The sequence below is a fragment of the Momordica charantia genome (assembly GCF_013281855.1).
Source record: "Momordica charantia cultivar OHB3-1 chromosome 4 unlocalized genomic scaffold, Mcharantia_2.0 BLBB01000004.1, whole genome shotgun sequence".
Classification (NCBI taxonomy): domain Eukaryota; kingdom Viridiplantae; phylum Streptophyta; class Magnoliopsida; order Cucurbitales; family Cucurbitaceae; genus Momordica; species Momordica charantia.
In genome coordinates this window covers 21964483-21978834 of record NW_028275162.1, presented here as the reverse complement: position 1 = coordinate 21978834, position 14352 = coordinate 21964483, and the positions used below count along the sequence as shown (strand labels likewise).

The 14352-nt window shown below is 34.7% G+C and overlaps 2 protein-coding genes across 3 annotated transcripts; both read left to right on the top strand.

Annotated features, from left to right (window-relative positions):
- LOC111011848 (aspartokinase 2, chloroplastic) lies at nt 1-7352 on the top strand. 2 transcript variants are annotated; one of them, XM_022285765.2, is made up of 14 exons: nt 1-239; nt 480-993; nt 1109-1191; nt 1272-1312; nt 2871-3025; nt 3378-3527; nt 3679-3774; nt 3952-4068; nt 4477-4596; nt 4689-4781; nt 4884-5000; nt 5433-5549; nt 6105-6167; nt 6923-7352. In XM_022285765.2, the coding sequence occupies exons 2-14, from the start codon at nt 589-591 to the stop codon at nt 7067-7069; spliced, it is 1704 nt and encodes a 567-aa protein (XP_022141457.1). In that variant the 5' UTR covers nt 1-239; nt 480-588; the 3' UTR covers nt 7070-7352. The 2 variants fall into 2 exon arrangements, with proteins under 2 accessions (XP_022141457.1, XP_022141456.1); XM_022285764.2 differs by having other exon boundaries at nt 4884-5006.
- Nucleotides 7353-10241: 2889 nt separating this feature from the next.
- Nucleotides 10242-14277, top strand: LOC111011882 (mitochondrial phosphate carrier protein 3, mitochondrial). Its single transcript, XM_022285843.2, has 6 exons — nt 10242-10684; nt 11002-11363; nt 11475-11518; nt 13242-13456; nt 13541-13665; nt 13765-14277. Exons 1-6 carry the CDS (start codon nt 10391-10393, stop codon nt 13829-13831), a joined length of 1107 nt encoding a protein of 368 aa, XP_022141535.1. The 5' UTR covers nt 10242-10390; the 3' UTR covers nt 13832-14277.
- The last annotated feature ends 75 nt before the right edge of the window (nt 14278-14352 follow it).

The window sequence follows — 14352 nt, the reverse complement described above, 5'->3', positions numbered from 1 at the left end:
TCAAAGTGTGGACAAACAAGCGTATGAGAAAAATGTTGACGGGACGCCGCCCAGTGGCTGCTCGGGTATATTTGCTGCCTTTGTGCTCTTCTCTACCGCATCGCTTTCTGGTTTCTGCGTCCTCGCATTCCCTTCAGGAGCCGGAGCCGTAACCCCGAGAACTCCGAGCATTTTCTGAGGGAATACGACTAAGATTTGCTTTCTGCAGCTCCTCATTTCCCCGGAGCTCGGTGTTCCAGGTATTGTTCCTAATCTTTGGTTTTTGAGTAGTAGGTTCAGAAATTTTGGTTGTTCTTGAGAAGCATGGAGCGATTTGTTTCGTTTTTTGTGAAATAAGTTTTGTTTCATTATCTCCGATGGCGTAAACAGAGTTAAAGCGTGGCTGTTGATGGCTTATGGTTGAGTTTTGTTGCGTCTTGTGATGTTTTCCTTATTGCGCATGTTTTTCGAACTGATTGTTTTCTTTGTGGGTTGTGCAGATCGAGCTGCAGTTCTGAAGCATTTGAAATCTGATAGGATTTCTATTTAAGATTTTTGGAAGTTAATTTTGTTAAACTATTGCGATTGTATTATTTGTCGAAATAACTCATGGAAGGCGCATTGAATCTTCTTGGAGGCGTGACTATTTCCCCTGCCTCTACTAGTAGAACACCGCGTTGCCAACCTCTACTGTCTCAGCAGCTTCATTTCGTGTCATCCATTGCGCAGAGTGCAGGACTGTACACCAATGGGAAAAGATTATCCTGTAGACGTGTAGGTTCGAGAGTCAGATGTGAAGGGAGCCTCCTAGATGTGCTCGACAGAAAAGCGACTGAGAGTAGAAGTTATGGTGAAAATGAGAAACAGTTTACTTGTGTCATGAAGTTTGGTGGCTCATCAGTGGCTTCTGCAGAGAGAATGATGGAGGTTGCTGAACTTATATGCAGCTTCCCTGAGGAGCGGCCAGTGATTGTTCTTTCGGCCATGGGAAAGACAACCAACAAACTTTTGCTGGTACACATTTCCTTTTCCAAGTCTCTCTACTCATATTCTTTCTTGAAATGGCGTTTTATTCTCCTTCAACACATATACACTATGGTTGATATGAAGTTTCCTGATTATTAAATAGGCTGGAGAAAAAGCTGTTAGTTGTGGAGTTACTAATGTATCAGATATTGAAGAGATGAAATTCATAGAAGAGTTGCACCTGAAGTAAGAAATTTGAGTTCTTCAATCTCCTTCTGAATAATGTCATATATCATCCTCACTGGGCGTTGTCATATTGTTTATAGGACTGCAGATGAGCTTGGTGTAGACAGGTCTATTCTTACAAGTAAGCTCTCCTTTGTGTTTGAAACTTGTTAGTTGAAGAGGATATTCTTGCTGCCTTATCCTTTTCCTCCAGTTTGGCACTTTGTTATTGATTTTGTCTCTTATTTTCTAGAATAAGAATAAACTTTGGTCTGGTTGGGACCCATAAGAAAAAGTAGAGAGAATCAGAATATTGAAAGTTAAAAAACTAATAGTCCTTAGGAATGAGGAATGAATAAGATATTTTCTTTTCTGTCAAGGTGTTAGCTAGAAGAATGAACTAAAATGCTCGGGGGGATTATTCCTATTTCTCCTTTCATAGTCTTGGTATGTAAATATTAAATCTACTGAGGATATTATTTGTAAGTTATTTAATTACTTTGCATTATTGGGCATCAACTAGCAGATCGCACTTCAGCATCTCAAAAAAATCAATATTTATAAACTACTAAGTAGTTGTCCAACTTACCCTTTTTTTAAAATAAGAACCTGAGCTTACGATCTTACTTAATAGGATCTGTTCTGTGGGTTGTACAACTGTGTCCTTGAGTTTAAAAAAAAAAGGAAAAAAAGAAATCGAGCTTTCATGAAGAAGAGATGGAAGAGAACAAGCACAAAAGGGTCATAAAAAAAGGGACTTGACTAAAAAAAAGGACTTGAATTCAAAATAAGAAGACCGAAAGGATAAGAACAAAATTTCTTAGCAATCAATGCTCAAACAGAGGCGTTAAGCCTAGCAAGCGACAAACCATCTCCGACGACCTCTCCTGAGTCCTGACCCCTAAAAATTATGATGTTTCTCTCCACCTAAAGGCCCCAGATAATTGCAAATTAACCAACCTGCTGTAGGATCCAACCCCCATATGCAAAGTGGATTTCGAATAACCTTCTCCACCATAGCAATGCAATTACTGGGTATGGCCAAACAAAACTCAGAAGATTAAAAAAAAAAACAATCCCACATAGCTCGGGCAAACTGACAATCTAAATGTAGTTGTCCAACTTGCTTTTATGCTTGTTCAGAGTCTTCAAGAGCACCTTGCATTAAGATGCTCAGACTACAGTTTAGCTGAAGCTTTCTAATCTAGAAGGTTACCATTGTGCTATCTTACAATCTAGTTACTAATCTATCTTAGTACCAGCAGGTCGAAGTGATGGTGATGAAATCTTCTAAGTGTTAAGTTTTAGTTTTATAGTATTTTTTGATTGCCTGCCTTGTTTAAATATTTGCATTTGGTACCTTGTTTTTGCAATTATGGTGGTCTTAGAATATGTTAAGATCTCTTATCCAAAAAAAAAAGAAAGAATATGTTAAGATATATTAGCATGATGATGTAGAATCCTTTACTTTAGCAAGGGAGATCTTCATCTGATGCCTTAAATTTATATCCCCTTTTCAAGTTCCCTTGTGAATAATCTAATGCAGTTCCTAAGGGTTCACAGATTCCTATTGATATTAGGACCATAAATAGTAAAATAGCATAAACATTGCGAATGTTACAAAATTTATTATTTTAAATTTTTACAGCAATGCTTTGGGCATAATTGTTACATATATATATCGCATAACTACATTGCAGAACACCTTGATGAATTGGAACAACTTCTCAAGGGAATTGCTATGATGAAAGAGTTGACTCTACGAACAAGAGATTACTTAGTTTCCTTTGGAGAGTGCATGTCCACGAGGATTTTTGCAGCATATTTAAATAGGATTGGTGTCAAAGCCCGTCAAGTATGCTTCTGTTTCTTTTACTGTAGAATATATTTGATACACCTGGCCGGCTGGCCTATTCTATAAACTAAAAGGAGTTGACGTATTTCCATATATATTTAACCTTCAGTGTTGAGTATAATATGGAAGACAATATTATTTTCCTTCACATTATAAACTTCTTGAAATAGTAGGTAAATATGATTTACAATATTGTACAGTGGTTTCCATTATAAATTTCACATTAGTTGAGGGCTTCTTTTAAGCTAGCTCAACGAACAGTCACAGATAAGAGAAAAGAAGCTTTATAGTATTCTATAATCAATCATAATTTGCGAATGACGACAACTTATGATAATTCCTGCTCTTGCAGTATGATGCCTTTGAAATAGGATTCATCACCACAGATGACTTCACAAATGCTGACATTTTGGAAGCAACCTATCCTGCTGTCGCAAAAAGGTTACTTGGTGATTGGATATCTGATCCTGCTATTCCTATAGTTACTGGCTTCCTTGGAAAGGTCTTTGAATTATCCATTTTGCTTTATTGTTTGCACCTTTTGAAGGATTGGATCTTTTTGATTCTTGAAATTAATGGAATCATGAGAATTTGTTTCTTATCTGGAAAATAATTATAATGCAGTCATCTCCTTTTTTTTTCCCCAATTGAAGGGCTGGAGATCATGTGCAGTGACTACGTTGGGAAGGGGTGGTAGTGATTTGACTGCTACTACCATAGGCAAAGCACTTGGATTGCGGGAGATTCAGGTCACAGCATATTCTTAAATAATTTTTGGAAATTGCAGTTTCCTGTTTCCAGTTAAATTGTATTATTTGATTAGAAGAATGCTTCTGTTGTTTTTTTAGTTACATTGTCAAACCAATGGACTACCTAGCTTGATTACAATGAAGTTTCAAATATTAAATTAATTTTGTGCCTTGCAGGTGTGGAAAGATGTTGATGGTGTTTTGACATGTGACCCTAATATATATTCAGGTGCAGAACCTGTTCCCTTTTTGACTTTTGACGAGGCAGCTGAACTTGCTTATTTTGGTGCTCAGGTAAATACTTGTGCATTTGACTCGGTGGAATTGTCAACTTCTACCTATTTGTTGATTTAGCTATGAAGTTTTAACCGGGATGTCTTAGTTAATTTAGGTGGACCACACGTAATATTTCTGGCTCTTTTTAAATGTGCAAACTATATATTGCTTTTCATGCAGCACTTTAATGCTACTCCAACCATTCCTCAAAATTTTGATTTGCTCTTTTCAGAGGCTTTTACATACTTCTAAATTAATGCATAATGAGGGTTCTGATTTGTATATATTTTTCTGTCATCAAATCTATTACTTACCCTTGTTTGTGATTATCAAGAATCTAGGTGCATGATCAAAGTGGTGGTATATTTATGTCTGAGGTGCATATATCTTTTGGGTTTACCATTTTTCTTTTCTTTTGTTTTTCAGGTCCTGCATCCACAATCGATGCGACCTGCTAGAGAGGGTGATATTCCCGTTCGGGTTAAAAATTCTTACAATCCTCAAGCTCCAGGGACTCTCATCACCCGCAACAGAGATATGAGCAAGGTTTGTAGCACTTAGATTTTTTGAAAATGAATGAACTAAAGCTGTATAGAAGACTTGAATAGAGCTATAACCTTTCATATTCTCAACTGCAGGCAGTGCTAACAAGCATTGTTTTGAAACGCAATGTAACTATGTTGGATATTGTTAGCACTCGCATGCTTGGTCAATATGGTTTTCTTGCCAAGGTGAGCAGGTGATCAATTATTTTCAACAGTGCCCGATTGAATTATTGCTATTTTTAATTGATTTCCTTTTTTTTTTTTTTTGGTGCCTTCTTTGGAGTACAGGTGTTTGCAATCTTTGAGGATTTGGGCATATCAGTTGATGTGGTTGCTACTAGTGAAGTCAGTTTATCACTGACCCTGGATCCGTCAAAGCTTTGGAGCAGAGAGCTTATACAGCAGGCAAGCGTATGAAATATACCCTCACTGTTCTTTGTGATCTTTACTTATTTAAAAGAATTAGAGATGAAAGCAATTTGGTTGTTTTAGTTTTAGTTTGACTTTGGATCCCATAAAAAAAAGGTTTAGTTTGGTACTATGAAACTATGGTATTGTATGTTTTTGTTTATACATTATATGGCTCTGTTTTCTTTTACAAATTATCGTATAGTTTTATTTAGTTCTTTATGTGCATCCCATTTCACTCCGACAATGTCTGACAAATTTTTGTGTGTGCCTTTCGTTTTGAAAAGACTGTCGCTTGTCTAGTACGAACAGTTTATTATGCTAGTCTTGTTACCTCACTCTGCATCTGTTATTTACGTTCAACAATCAGCATCCCTGCAGACTTTGCATTTACAGTTGATATGGCCTTACATTATATCATATTGGCAGGAGCTTGACCATGTGGTGGAAGAACTTGAAAAAATTGCTGTCGTGAAACTACTCCAGCATAGATCAATCATTTCTCTCATAGGAAATGTTCTAAGGTCATCACTGATACTAGAAAAGGTGCTGCATCTAGTTTCCCCCCTTAACTACTCTTGGTTCTTGTTCGTTTAGCCTTCAAAGCAAAAGATCTCTTTCTTTCTCTCTGTCATACACACTTTTTTTGGTAAATTCCTTCAGTCCCAAATGACGAGCATCTTTGTTTTTGTTTTTTCAAATTAAAAGTTAAAGAACTTACCTCTTGTTTTTAAATTTGACTAAGATTCAAAATTGTTTCTAAAAAGTGATAAATTAAACAAATAAAACATGGGCATACTGAGGTTTTATAAGCTTAATTTATGATCTTGTTTTATTCAGTTGAATGTTTATGGATTTTATCCAATTTCCAAAAAATTATCTCCGAAGTACATTTTTCATTCTGATGCAAATGGAGAAAATTTCTGCGCTCAAAGATCAATATTTATTATACTGGGAGTGGCAGCATTGCATTAAAAGTAGATGACCATAAATGTGATAATAATTCATCTAGTAATTGTAAATTTATCAACTTACATGATTTTGAAGTTATCAAGAAGGCTGTTGCCTGTTTCTAACATATGCCATAAAACTTTTTGGCAGGCATTTCACGTTCTTCGCACCAATGGAGTAAACGTTCAAATGATATCCCAGGGTGCTTCTAAGGTTTATTCTTTCTTATATTTCATATCGATAATCCATTCTCATGTGTGTAATCACTTTTCAGTTACACATGTGTCTAGGGTGTTTGTGTCCGAGTTCATATTTGAAATATCATAGGTCCTGGTGGCATAAGGGCTTGTGATGTTTGGAGGTATCTCCAAGAATTGGGTTCAAGCCCTTCCTAGTTAGAAAACTTAAAAATTTGAAACTCTCGTCTCCGAGTTCGGTGTTAGGGTGGATGAAGCCTCCAAAGATTAATGGGGTGGAGCATAAGTGTAACGAGAGGAGTGGCATATATACCATTGTCACTAGACAACTCTGGTTTCCTCGAAAAAAACAAAAAATAGTGAAATACCATTACAAAGGAACCTGTGGATTAATAAGATGTATGATATAAACATTATGGATTGGCCTAGTGGTCAATAGGTGCCGAGGTAAATAGTAAAAAAAAACTTAGAAGGAATGAGTCTAAACCATGGTGACTACCTACGTAGAATTTAGTATCCTACGAGTTATGTTGACAACCAAATGTAGTAGAGTCAGACATTTGTGCAGATTTGAGAATAGTTGATGTCATGCAAGTTGGTTCGGGCACTCACGGATATAAAAATATAGAAAACACTCATTTACGTCATCCTTTATGCAATTACTATTCTTTTTGGGAAATGCTTGTATGTTCACTATGGATCATGAGCTGCATAAAATTTTATATTTTGATTCGGATATATAGGTTTCTCATTCTGTTACGCACTGGACAGGTCAATATCTCATTGATTGTAAATGACAGTGAAGCCGAGCAGTGCGTTAGGGCTCTCCATTCGGCCTTCTTCGAAACCAATGGACTCGAATTAGATGGAGAATGCATATCTCAAAATGGTTCAGTCTCAGCTGGACACACTGAGTGAGCATTGAAAACCATTTATTTTTGTCACCGGAAGCTGCATTTTTCGACCATAGGAGGAAGGAGCGAATACATAGAGATCGATATATTGTCTTATTCTCGAAATCGGGTGAGTCGAGATAGTTTCTTCTATTGGTTTGATTAGGTAGACTGTTGCTGCTAATAGTGTAGTGTTTTAATTAATTCAGAAGAGAATAATCAGGATTCATGATTTATGGCGTACACTAAGTTTCACAAAAATGTTTAGTGTGCTTTTTATGGCCTAATCCATCTGCTTTTATGGTCTCTTTTTTAGCTCCTTTTATTATTATTATTATTTGTGTTATAAATCATTCATTTTTAAAAAATGGTAATTAAATAGTGCGACTTAATCAATAATTTTAAGAACTGTTTTGAAGAAATCAGAGAAAGGAATGGTTCTTGCGTCTTTTAAAATTTGTTTATGTTGTCTTGAGTAAACAAATGGCATCTTATCTAATTTTCTTTATTTATAAATTTTATATTGTTGGATTAAAAGATGATAAAATATTTTAGTATGTTGTGTACTTAAAATAATAATAATAATAATAATAATAACAAAAATTTTGAATAATGAAAGTAATGTTTTAAAATAGTATAACAAATGAGTCCATATTATAGGATAGAGTTAAAAAAAAAATTTATATTTGAGACTTTTATTGAAGTAATGATTTAGTTCTCATGTTTATTTTCTAAAGATTAATCTTTAGTCATTGTATTTTTAAATTAGTAACAATTTAGTTTTTAAACTTTAGTAATTCTTACCATGAAAAATCTTATAAAAAATAAGTATTCACTTTCATTACATAAGAATTTAGTCTTTTGTAGTTTATAAACATATTTTGTCCCTCATCATTTTATAAATCTACATTGATAAGAAATTTGATAAAATCTTTGATAGATTTTTTTTCAATAGGAATTAAATCATTACAAATTCTAAACTATAATCAATAAATTATTACATAACTAAATCGTTACTTCAATAAAAGTATCATGATCAAAAGTAATTTTATCGTTTTTTTTTGTCATTTTATATGTAGTACTAATATGGAAATGGTACATTTACAAAAGGATGTTAGAATGGAATATGCCTTCACACCAGCCCACCCTACTTTTCTGGTCTTCCCTTGCCACTGTCAAAAATTAGGTCAAGTTCTTCAACATCAGTTTTTCGTTTTAAATTCATGCTTTGACCTAATTATAAATTTATAATAATTTTAGTATGCCAATAAATTCATAATAATTAATACAGGTGTAAATTGAAGTTTACATAAAGTTGACTTAGGCTGGATTTTTTTGATTTGTCAATCTTATAAAAGTCAGGTAGACCTAAATCTTTAAACATTCCAAATTTTGACTTAGATCCCTTTCATAATTCAAAAGTTGTATTATTATTATTATTGGGTATGGTTCTCTATTTTAAACACATTAGAAGAGGTTATTTTTTATTATTATTATTTTTTAGTATATAAGAGGTTAAAATTTGGTTAAAAAATACTTTTAGTCCCTGTACTTTCACTGAAGTAACAATTTAGTCCCTGAATTTTAGTTTGTAACGATTTTAGTCCCTATATTTTCAATTGGCAACAATTTTATCCTTGAACTTTAATATGTAACAATTTAGTCCTTGTAATTTAAAGTTGGTAACGATTTAATCATTATCGTGAATTTTTTTTGTTAAGTTTCTTGTATGTATGGATCGATGAACTAAAGAGGGACCAAATATATTTATGAATTAGAAAGATTAAATACAAAATTTGACACTTAATTTTAATAAAAAAAATTTATGGTAGAGACTAAATTGTTACAAATTTTAAATTATAGGGACTAAATCGTTACAAGTTAAAATTCATAGACTAAATTGTTACTTTAGAAAAAGTACATGGACTAAATCGTTACAAACTAAAGTTCATAAACTAAATTGTTACTTTAGTGAAAGTACAGAGACTAAATGCGTTTTTTAACCTTAAAATTACTTCATGTTAAAAATAGAAAGGTGACTTTGAGGAAAAAGAAAGTGATTGTATTAGTAACCAATTGCATTTCCATTTTTTATTATCCTCATCCTATTTATTTGAGTTAAAAAAAAAAACTCAAAGAATAACATTATGAATTGAATTTAGATATTTATATTTATTACTTTTCTACCAAATTGATATTTAATTTCGAGAATACATATTTTCTGAAATAGCAAGACCATCACATTTAATTTTAGCATGAGTATATTTTGAAAAATCATAAATAAAAGGGATACAAATGCTTATTTCCCTTTAGTTGTAATTCCTTCAAAATCCCGAGTCTCCGAGAATTAGATCTAATAACTTGGTATTTAATTTTAATACTTCAATGAGTCTTTTATTGTTATTTCTAGCTTCAACTATGTTTGATACAATCACATTCAACATACGACTGTTTTTGCATCAACAAATCGTCTGAAATCATCTGTTTTTGTGCATTACAATCATAACATAAGCATTCTTTGCTCCTACAATCCACAATAGATTCCAAAATTCTGTCAAAACCAATATCGCTGAAATTCAAACAATGTCTCTATAAATAACCAACATAAACAATCACTCGAGGTACAAATTCTTACATTTTCATATTAAAAATGCTCCTAACTTTTCCTCCGTATTTGTCATTGTGTATTTGACTCGATAGATAGAATCACTTTGACGTATACCACTATACTTGAAGTAAATTTTTAGGCTCCACAAAAGTAGTTATCAAACCTATTCCATTTTTATTTTTAAAAATAAAAATAAAAAGTTAAAGTGAACTCAGCGGGATAATTGATATAGATTTTGGGTTTGATCCCACTCTTAGAAAAATAAAAAATAAAAGAGATATTAATTCAATGGAAAACAAAACCTTAAAAAAACAATTAATTTCGTAAAGTAAGTTAAAAGCGAAAATAAATATTTGAATTAGACAATAATTACACAAAAAATAGGACAGCGCACATGTAAGATTATGGCCTTAGTTATAACGCCACCTAATCGTAGCCGTTGAATTGTCAAAAGGACGAAGGGCAAAAAAGGCCACTTTGGAATTTGGAGTCGCCAAAGCGTCCATTTCTCGCGTGTAGACCACGCGACTTCGGGCAGCGCCATGGCTGCCCGTTGACTATAAAAGCAACCACGAACCCCATTTCTCCAATTTCCTAAGCACAGAGCTTGAGAGAGAGCATTTGGCGCTGAGGGATTGGAAGAGAGAGAGAGAGAGAGAGAGAGAGAATTCTCTTCTAGGGTTGCTTTGTTCGTCTTCTCCATTTTTGGAATTTTGCTTGCTCTGATTCTCATCTCCCATGGCGCTCTACGATAAACCCTCCCACCAATCTCTGATCCCCAGCTTCCTCTATTCTTCCCCTTCTTCCACTCGAACCATGCCGCTCAAGAAGATGCTTCAGACTTCTCCGAGCGTCGATGCTGTTTCCTCTTCCCCCAAGAGCTTTGTCATTCCGGCCCCGAGCGAGCCGTCTAAGAAGATCGAGATGTATTCGCCGGCTTTCTACGCCGCTTGCACTTTCGGTGGAATTCTCAGCTGTGGTCTCACGCACATGGCTGTTACCCCTCTCGACTTGGTTAAATGCAATATGCAGGTTCGATTAGCTTTGATTTGATCATGTTATGTCTCTGTGGACATTTCTGTTCAGGTTACTTCTGTCTGTGTATTGTTGTGTTACTCGAGCATCGAATGACTGGTTTTCTGTTGGGAATTTTATCTTCGTTCTCTGATACACTTCTGTTCTGCTCAGATCTATGGTTTTTCTCGCTTTGTTTAAGAGGTTTTTGTTTTTGTGTTACTTTCTTTTTTGTGGCTCTTGAATGTTGTATAGATCTGATCTAAAACCTGGCTCATGTATTTTAGGCCCAGTAATGGGCTTGCTAATTGACTACCAAAATTATTGTTATTCAGATTGACCCTGCAAAATACAAAAGCATTTCGTCTGGTTTCGGAGTTCTGCTCAAGGAGCAGGGTGTTAAGGGTTTCTTTAGGGGATGGGTGCCTACCCTCCTTGGCTACAGCGCACAGGGTGCCTGCAAATTTGGTTTCTACGAGTTCTTTAAGAAGTATTACTCTGATATTGCTGGACCTGAGTACGCAGCTAAGTACAAGACCCTGATCTACCTTGCTGGTTCTGCATCTGCTGAGGTGATTGCGGATGTTGCGCTTTGCCCTTTTGAAGCAGTGAAGGTTCGGGTTCAGACTCAGCCTGGTTTTGCTAGAGGACTTTCAGATGGGCTTCCTAAGTTTGTCAGATCTGAAGGAGCTCTAGGGTATGTACTATATTTATAATCCAATTCCAGCCACCACTTGTCAAGTGATAGGAGGAAAAACTTCTGGATATTTTATTGGATTAATGAGTTATAACACGATTGTAATTGCAGATTGTACAAGGGTATTGTTCCTCTATGGGGACGCCAGATTCCATGTAAGTTGAAAATCGTTTTTAACTACCTTGCTTTCAATGCCTTTTTGGTATTATAATTTCTCTTTAGGAGAAAAAAAAACAGTCTTTATTTGTACTACTATGTTATCTTTTTGTTCCTACGGGTTTGTTCCTGTTGCCTTTTCTTACATTAATTGATCATGTTCTCTCACGCATACACAACCAACTTGGAACTCGAACTCATAATTAACCCACAGAAAACCCTAAAAAACTCATCTATAAAGTGGTATGCTTAGCTATTATAAGTACATTCCTGTAATTCAAGATTTGAAGGGTTAATACTTGTGGTTCTCCAAGTTGCATTCCTGCTGAAAACTTGAATTTGAGCATAGGTTTGATTTTGAATAAACCTGTACTAGTTTAGTGTCTATTGGTCTTTGTTCATATTTGTTACATGGGCTAGTATAGTTATCTTCTGCAATCTTAGATTAATATTTGCTCTTATTTATTACTTGAGAGTTTAATTTGAATATGGATGTACTCCACTACTCACTCAATTTCATAGTGACAATGCCGTTATAGATATTTTATCTAAGATGTCTATGTTACTTTTGAATACAATATGAAGTGAGATAACTGATTTTGAAATGCCAGAGTTATATCTCCCAGCCATACGATAGAACATAGCCTTTTCAGGGAATATTGGAAAGGACAATATTAAAGAGCTGTCCAATTTTCTGTTTTCAGTTGCTTTAACCCAATGCTTTGTATCAACTATGTTCTGTTTTGTTTTTCTTAAGCTTGTTTTTAACTTTTTCTTTGAGATTAAACATGGGTTATTTAGTTCCTGTTTTGAATTCTTGTATCCTGATGCTTTCTTTCATGTGTTATTTTAATTCTTTGGTTTTTCCCCCGTTTTTGTGAGGAAACAAATGAAATTGTTATCTGGTTTACTTTGTTTCAATGTTTTAATTAGTCGGTCCATGAATTAGAGTCGGCAATTCTTTTCATTAGTTGATGCTTAGGAAGTTGCTGGTTTGATTGATGCTTGGTCATTAATTATATAATGTTTATATGCATTCCTAGGTTTTGATTTGAATTTTGAATGCCTTAGGATGCATTTGGTTGGTGATTTGAAAAACAAAAATATGAAAACCAAAGATTCAATGAAAAAAGAGTTGTATTCCATGTGTTTGGTGGTGGATCTAAGATTTGAATCCAAATTAAAAAAAAAAAATTGTTCAAGCGTGTTTGTTTAGTAATATTTTTGTTAACTAGTGGTAGTTATCTTAGTCCAATCTAAAACATTATTAATTAATTTATAGTATATTATGTTTTACATGTTTTTATCTTTATTTTTTTAATGTAAATTTGGATTTTAAAGTTAAATCTGAAGTCAAGAGGCAGAGTTAAATCTGAAAACAAGAAACAGAGTTTGGACCAAACAAACCTTTAAGTTTACTAATTGCCCTTATTGATTAAGCTAAAGCTCGGGGTTTTCCCCTTCTCTTTTAATTGTATGAGAATGATATCATGGATTAGAAATATGTGATGTTATTTTTGCAGATCTTTTGAATTTTCAGCCTTCTTAACATTTATAAACAGTAACTGAGAAGATGATTCACATGACATAGCTAATAGTTAAGCATATGTATTCTAGTGATGGGGCTTGTTATTGTTTCATAATGTGTGGTGCTAAAGATCAGGAGACTGTTGCTTTATTTTATTTGGCTGTGTTCTAAAGGACCGGTGCTTTTCCTTTCAGATACAATGATGAAGTTTGCATCCTTTGAGACAATAGTTGAGATGATATACAAGTATGCCATTCCCACACCAAAGGACCAGTGCAGCAAATCTCTCCAGCTTGGTGTTAGTTTTGCTGGTGGATATGTGGCTGGTGTTTTCTGTGCTATCGTGTCCCATCCTGCTGATAATCTCGTGTCGTTCCTCAACAATGCCAAAGGAGCAACCGTTGGCGATGTGAGTGCTGCCTCTTGTCTGGAGTCGCCTTTGTTCTCATTGCATTTATTTATTTATTTTAACTTTTGGTTTTTCATCGTGCAGGCTGTCAAGAAGCTCGGATTATGGGGTCTCTTCACCCGTGGGCTACCCCTCCGTATTGTTATGATTGGAACTCTTACTGGCGCTCAGTGGGGTCTTTACGATGCATTCAAAGTATTTGTTGGACTGTAAGTTCATCCCAGTGATCAAAGCTTTCTTTTGAATTTTATTTTTCCCTCAACTCATTCCATACTTGTTATTCACACTGACATTTTTCTTTCGACCAGGCCTACTACTGGTGGTGTTGCTCCTGCCGCCCCCGCACCTGCTGCTTCTGAGCTTGCAAAAGCGTGAGGTTGATGCTTGATCGATCAACCAAAGTTTTTTTGTTTTACGAGTCAGGGAAAACCAAACCTCTTCATAGAATCGAATAAACATAACCTTAGAATGATGCTTATAGCCCTCGAAGCTGGAGGAATATCTTCATAGAATGGATTAGACCCTTCTCCATTCATTTTTCATTTCCCTTTTTCTTTTGTTACTCGGCATTCATTGAATTTGTTTGGGAAAGGATGGTTTTGATCTCATCCTTTTGTTAGCTTGGGATACTCATTTTTAGTAGTTGAGATAGAGATTTTCAGTTTGGTGGTTTAAAACCATGAGCAATTGATGTATTTTGTAGCCTTGTCAGGAAGAAACTACTACGCCAAATAAACTGACAAGCGATGGGCAAAAATTTGGCTGAGTTTTCATCTCACATGTATTGCTATTTGGTAAGCCAAAACCTCTCATTTTTACCATCTGAATGCCCCCGTCTGTCTGAATTTTACTAGGTTTGTACATAATTTTTACTTGGATGTATTTTTTAAAAGGAA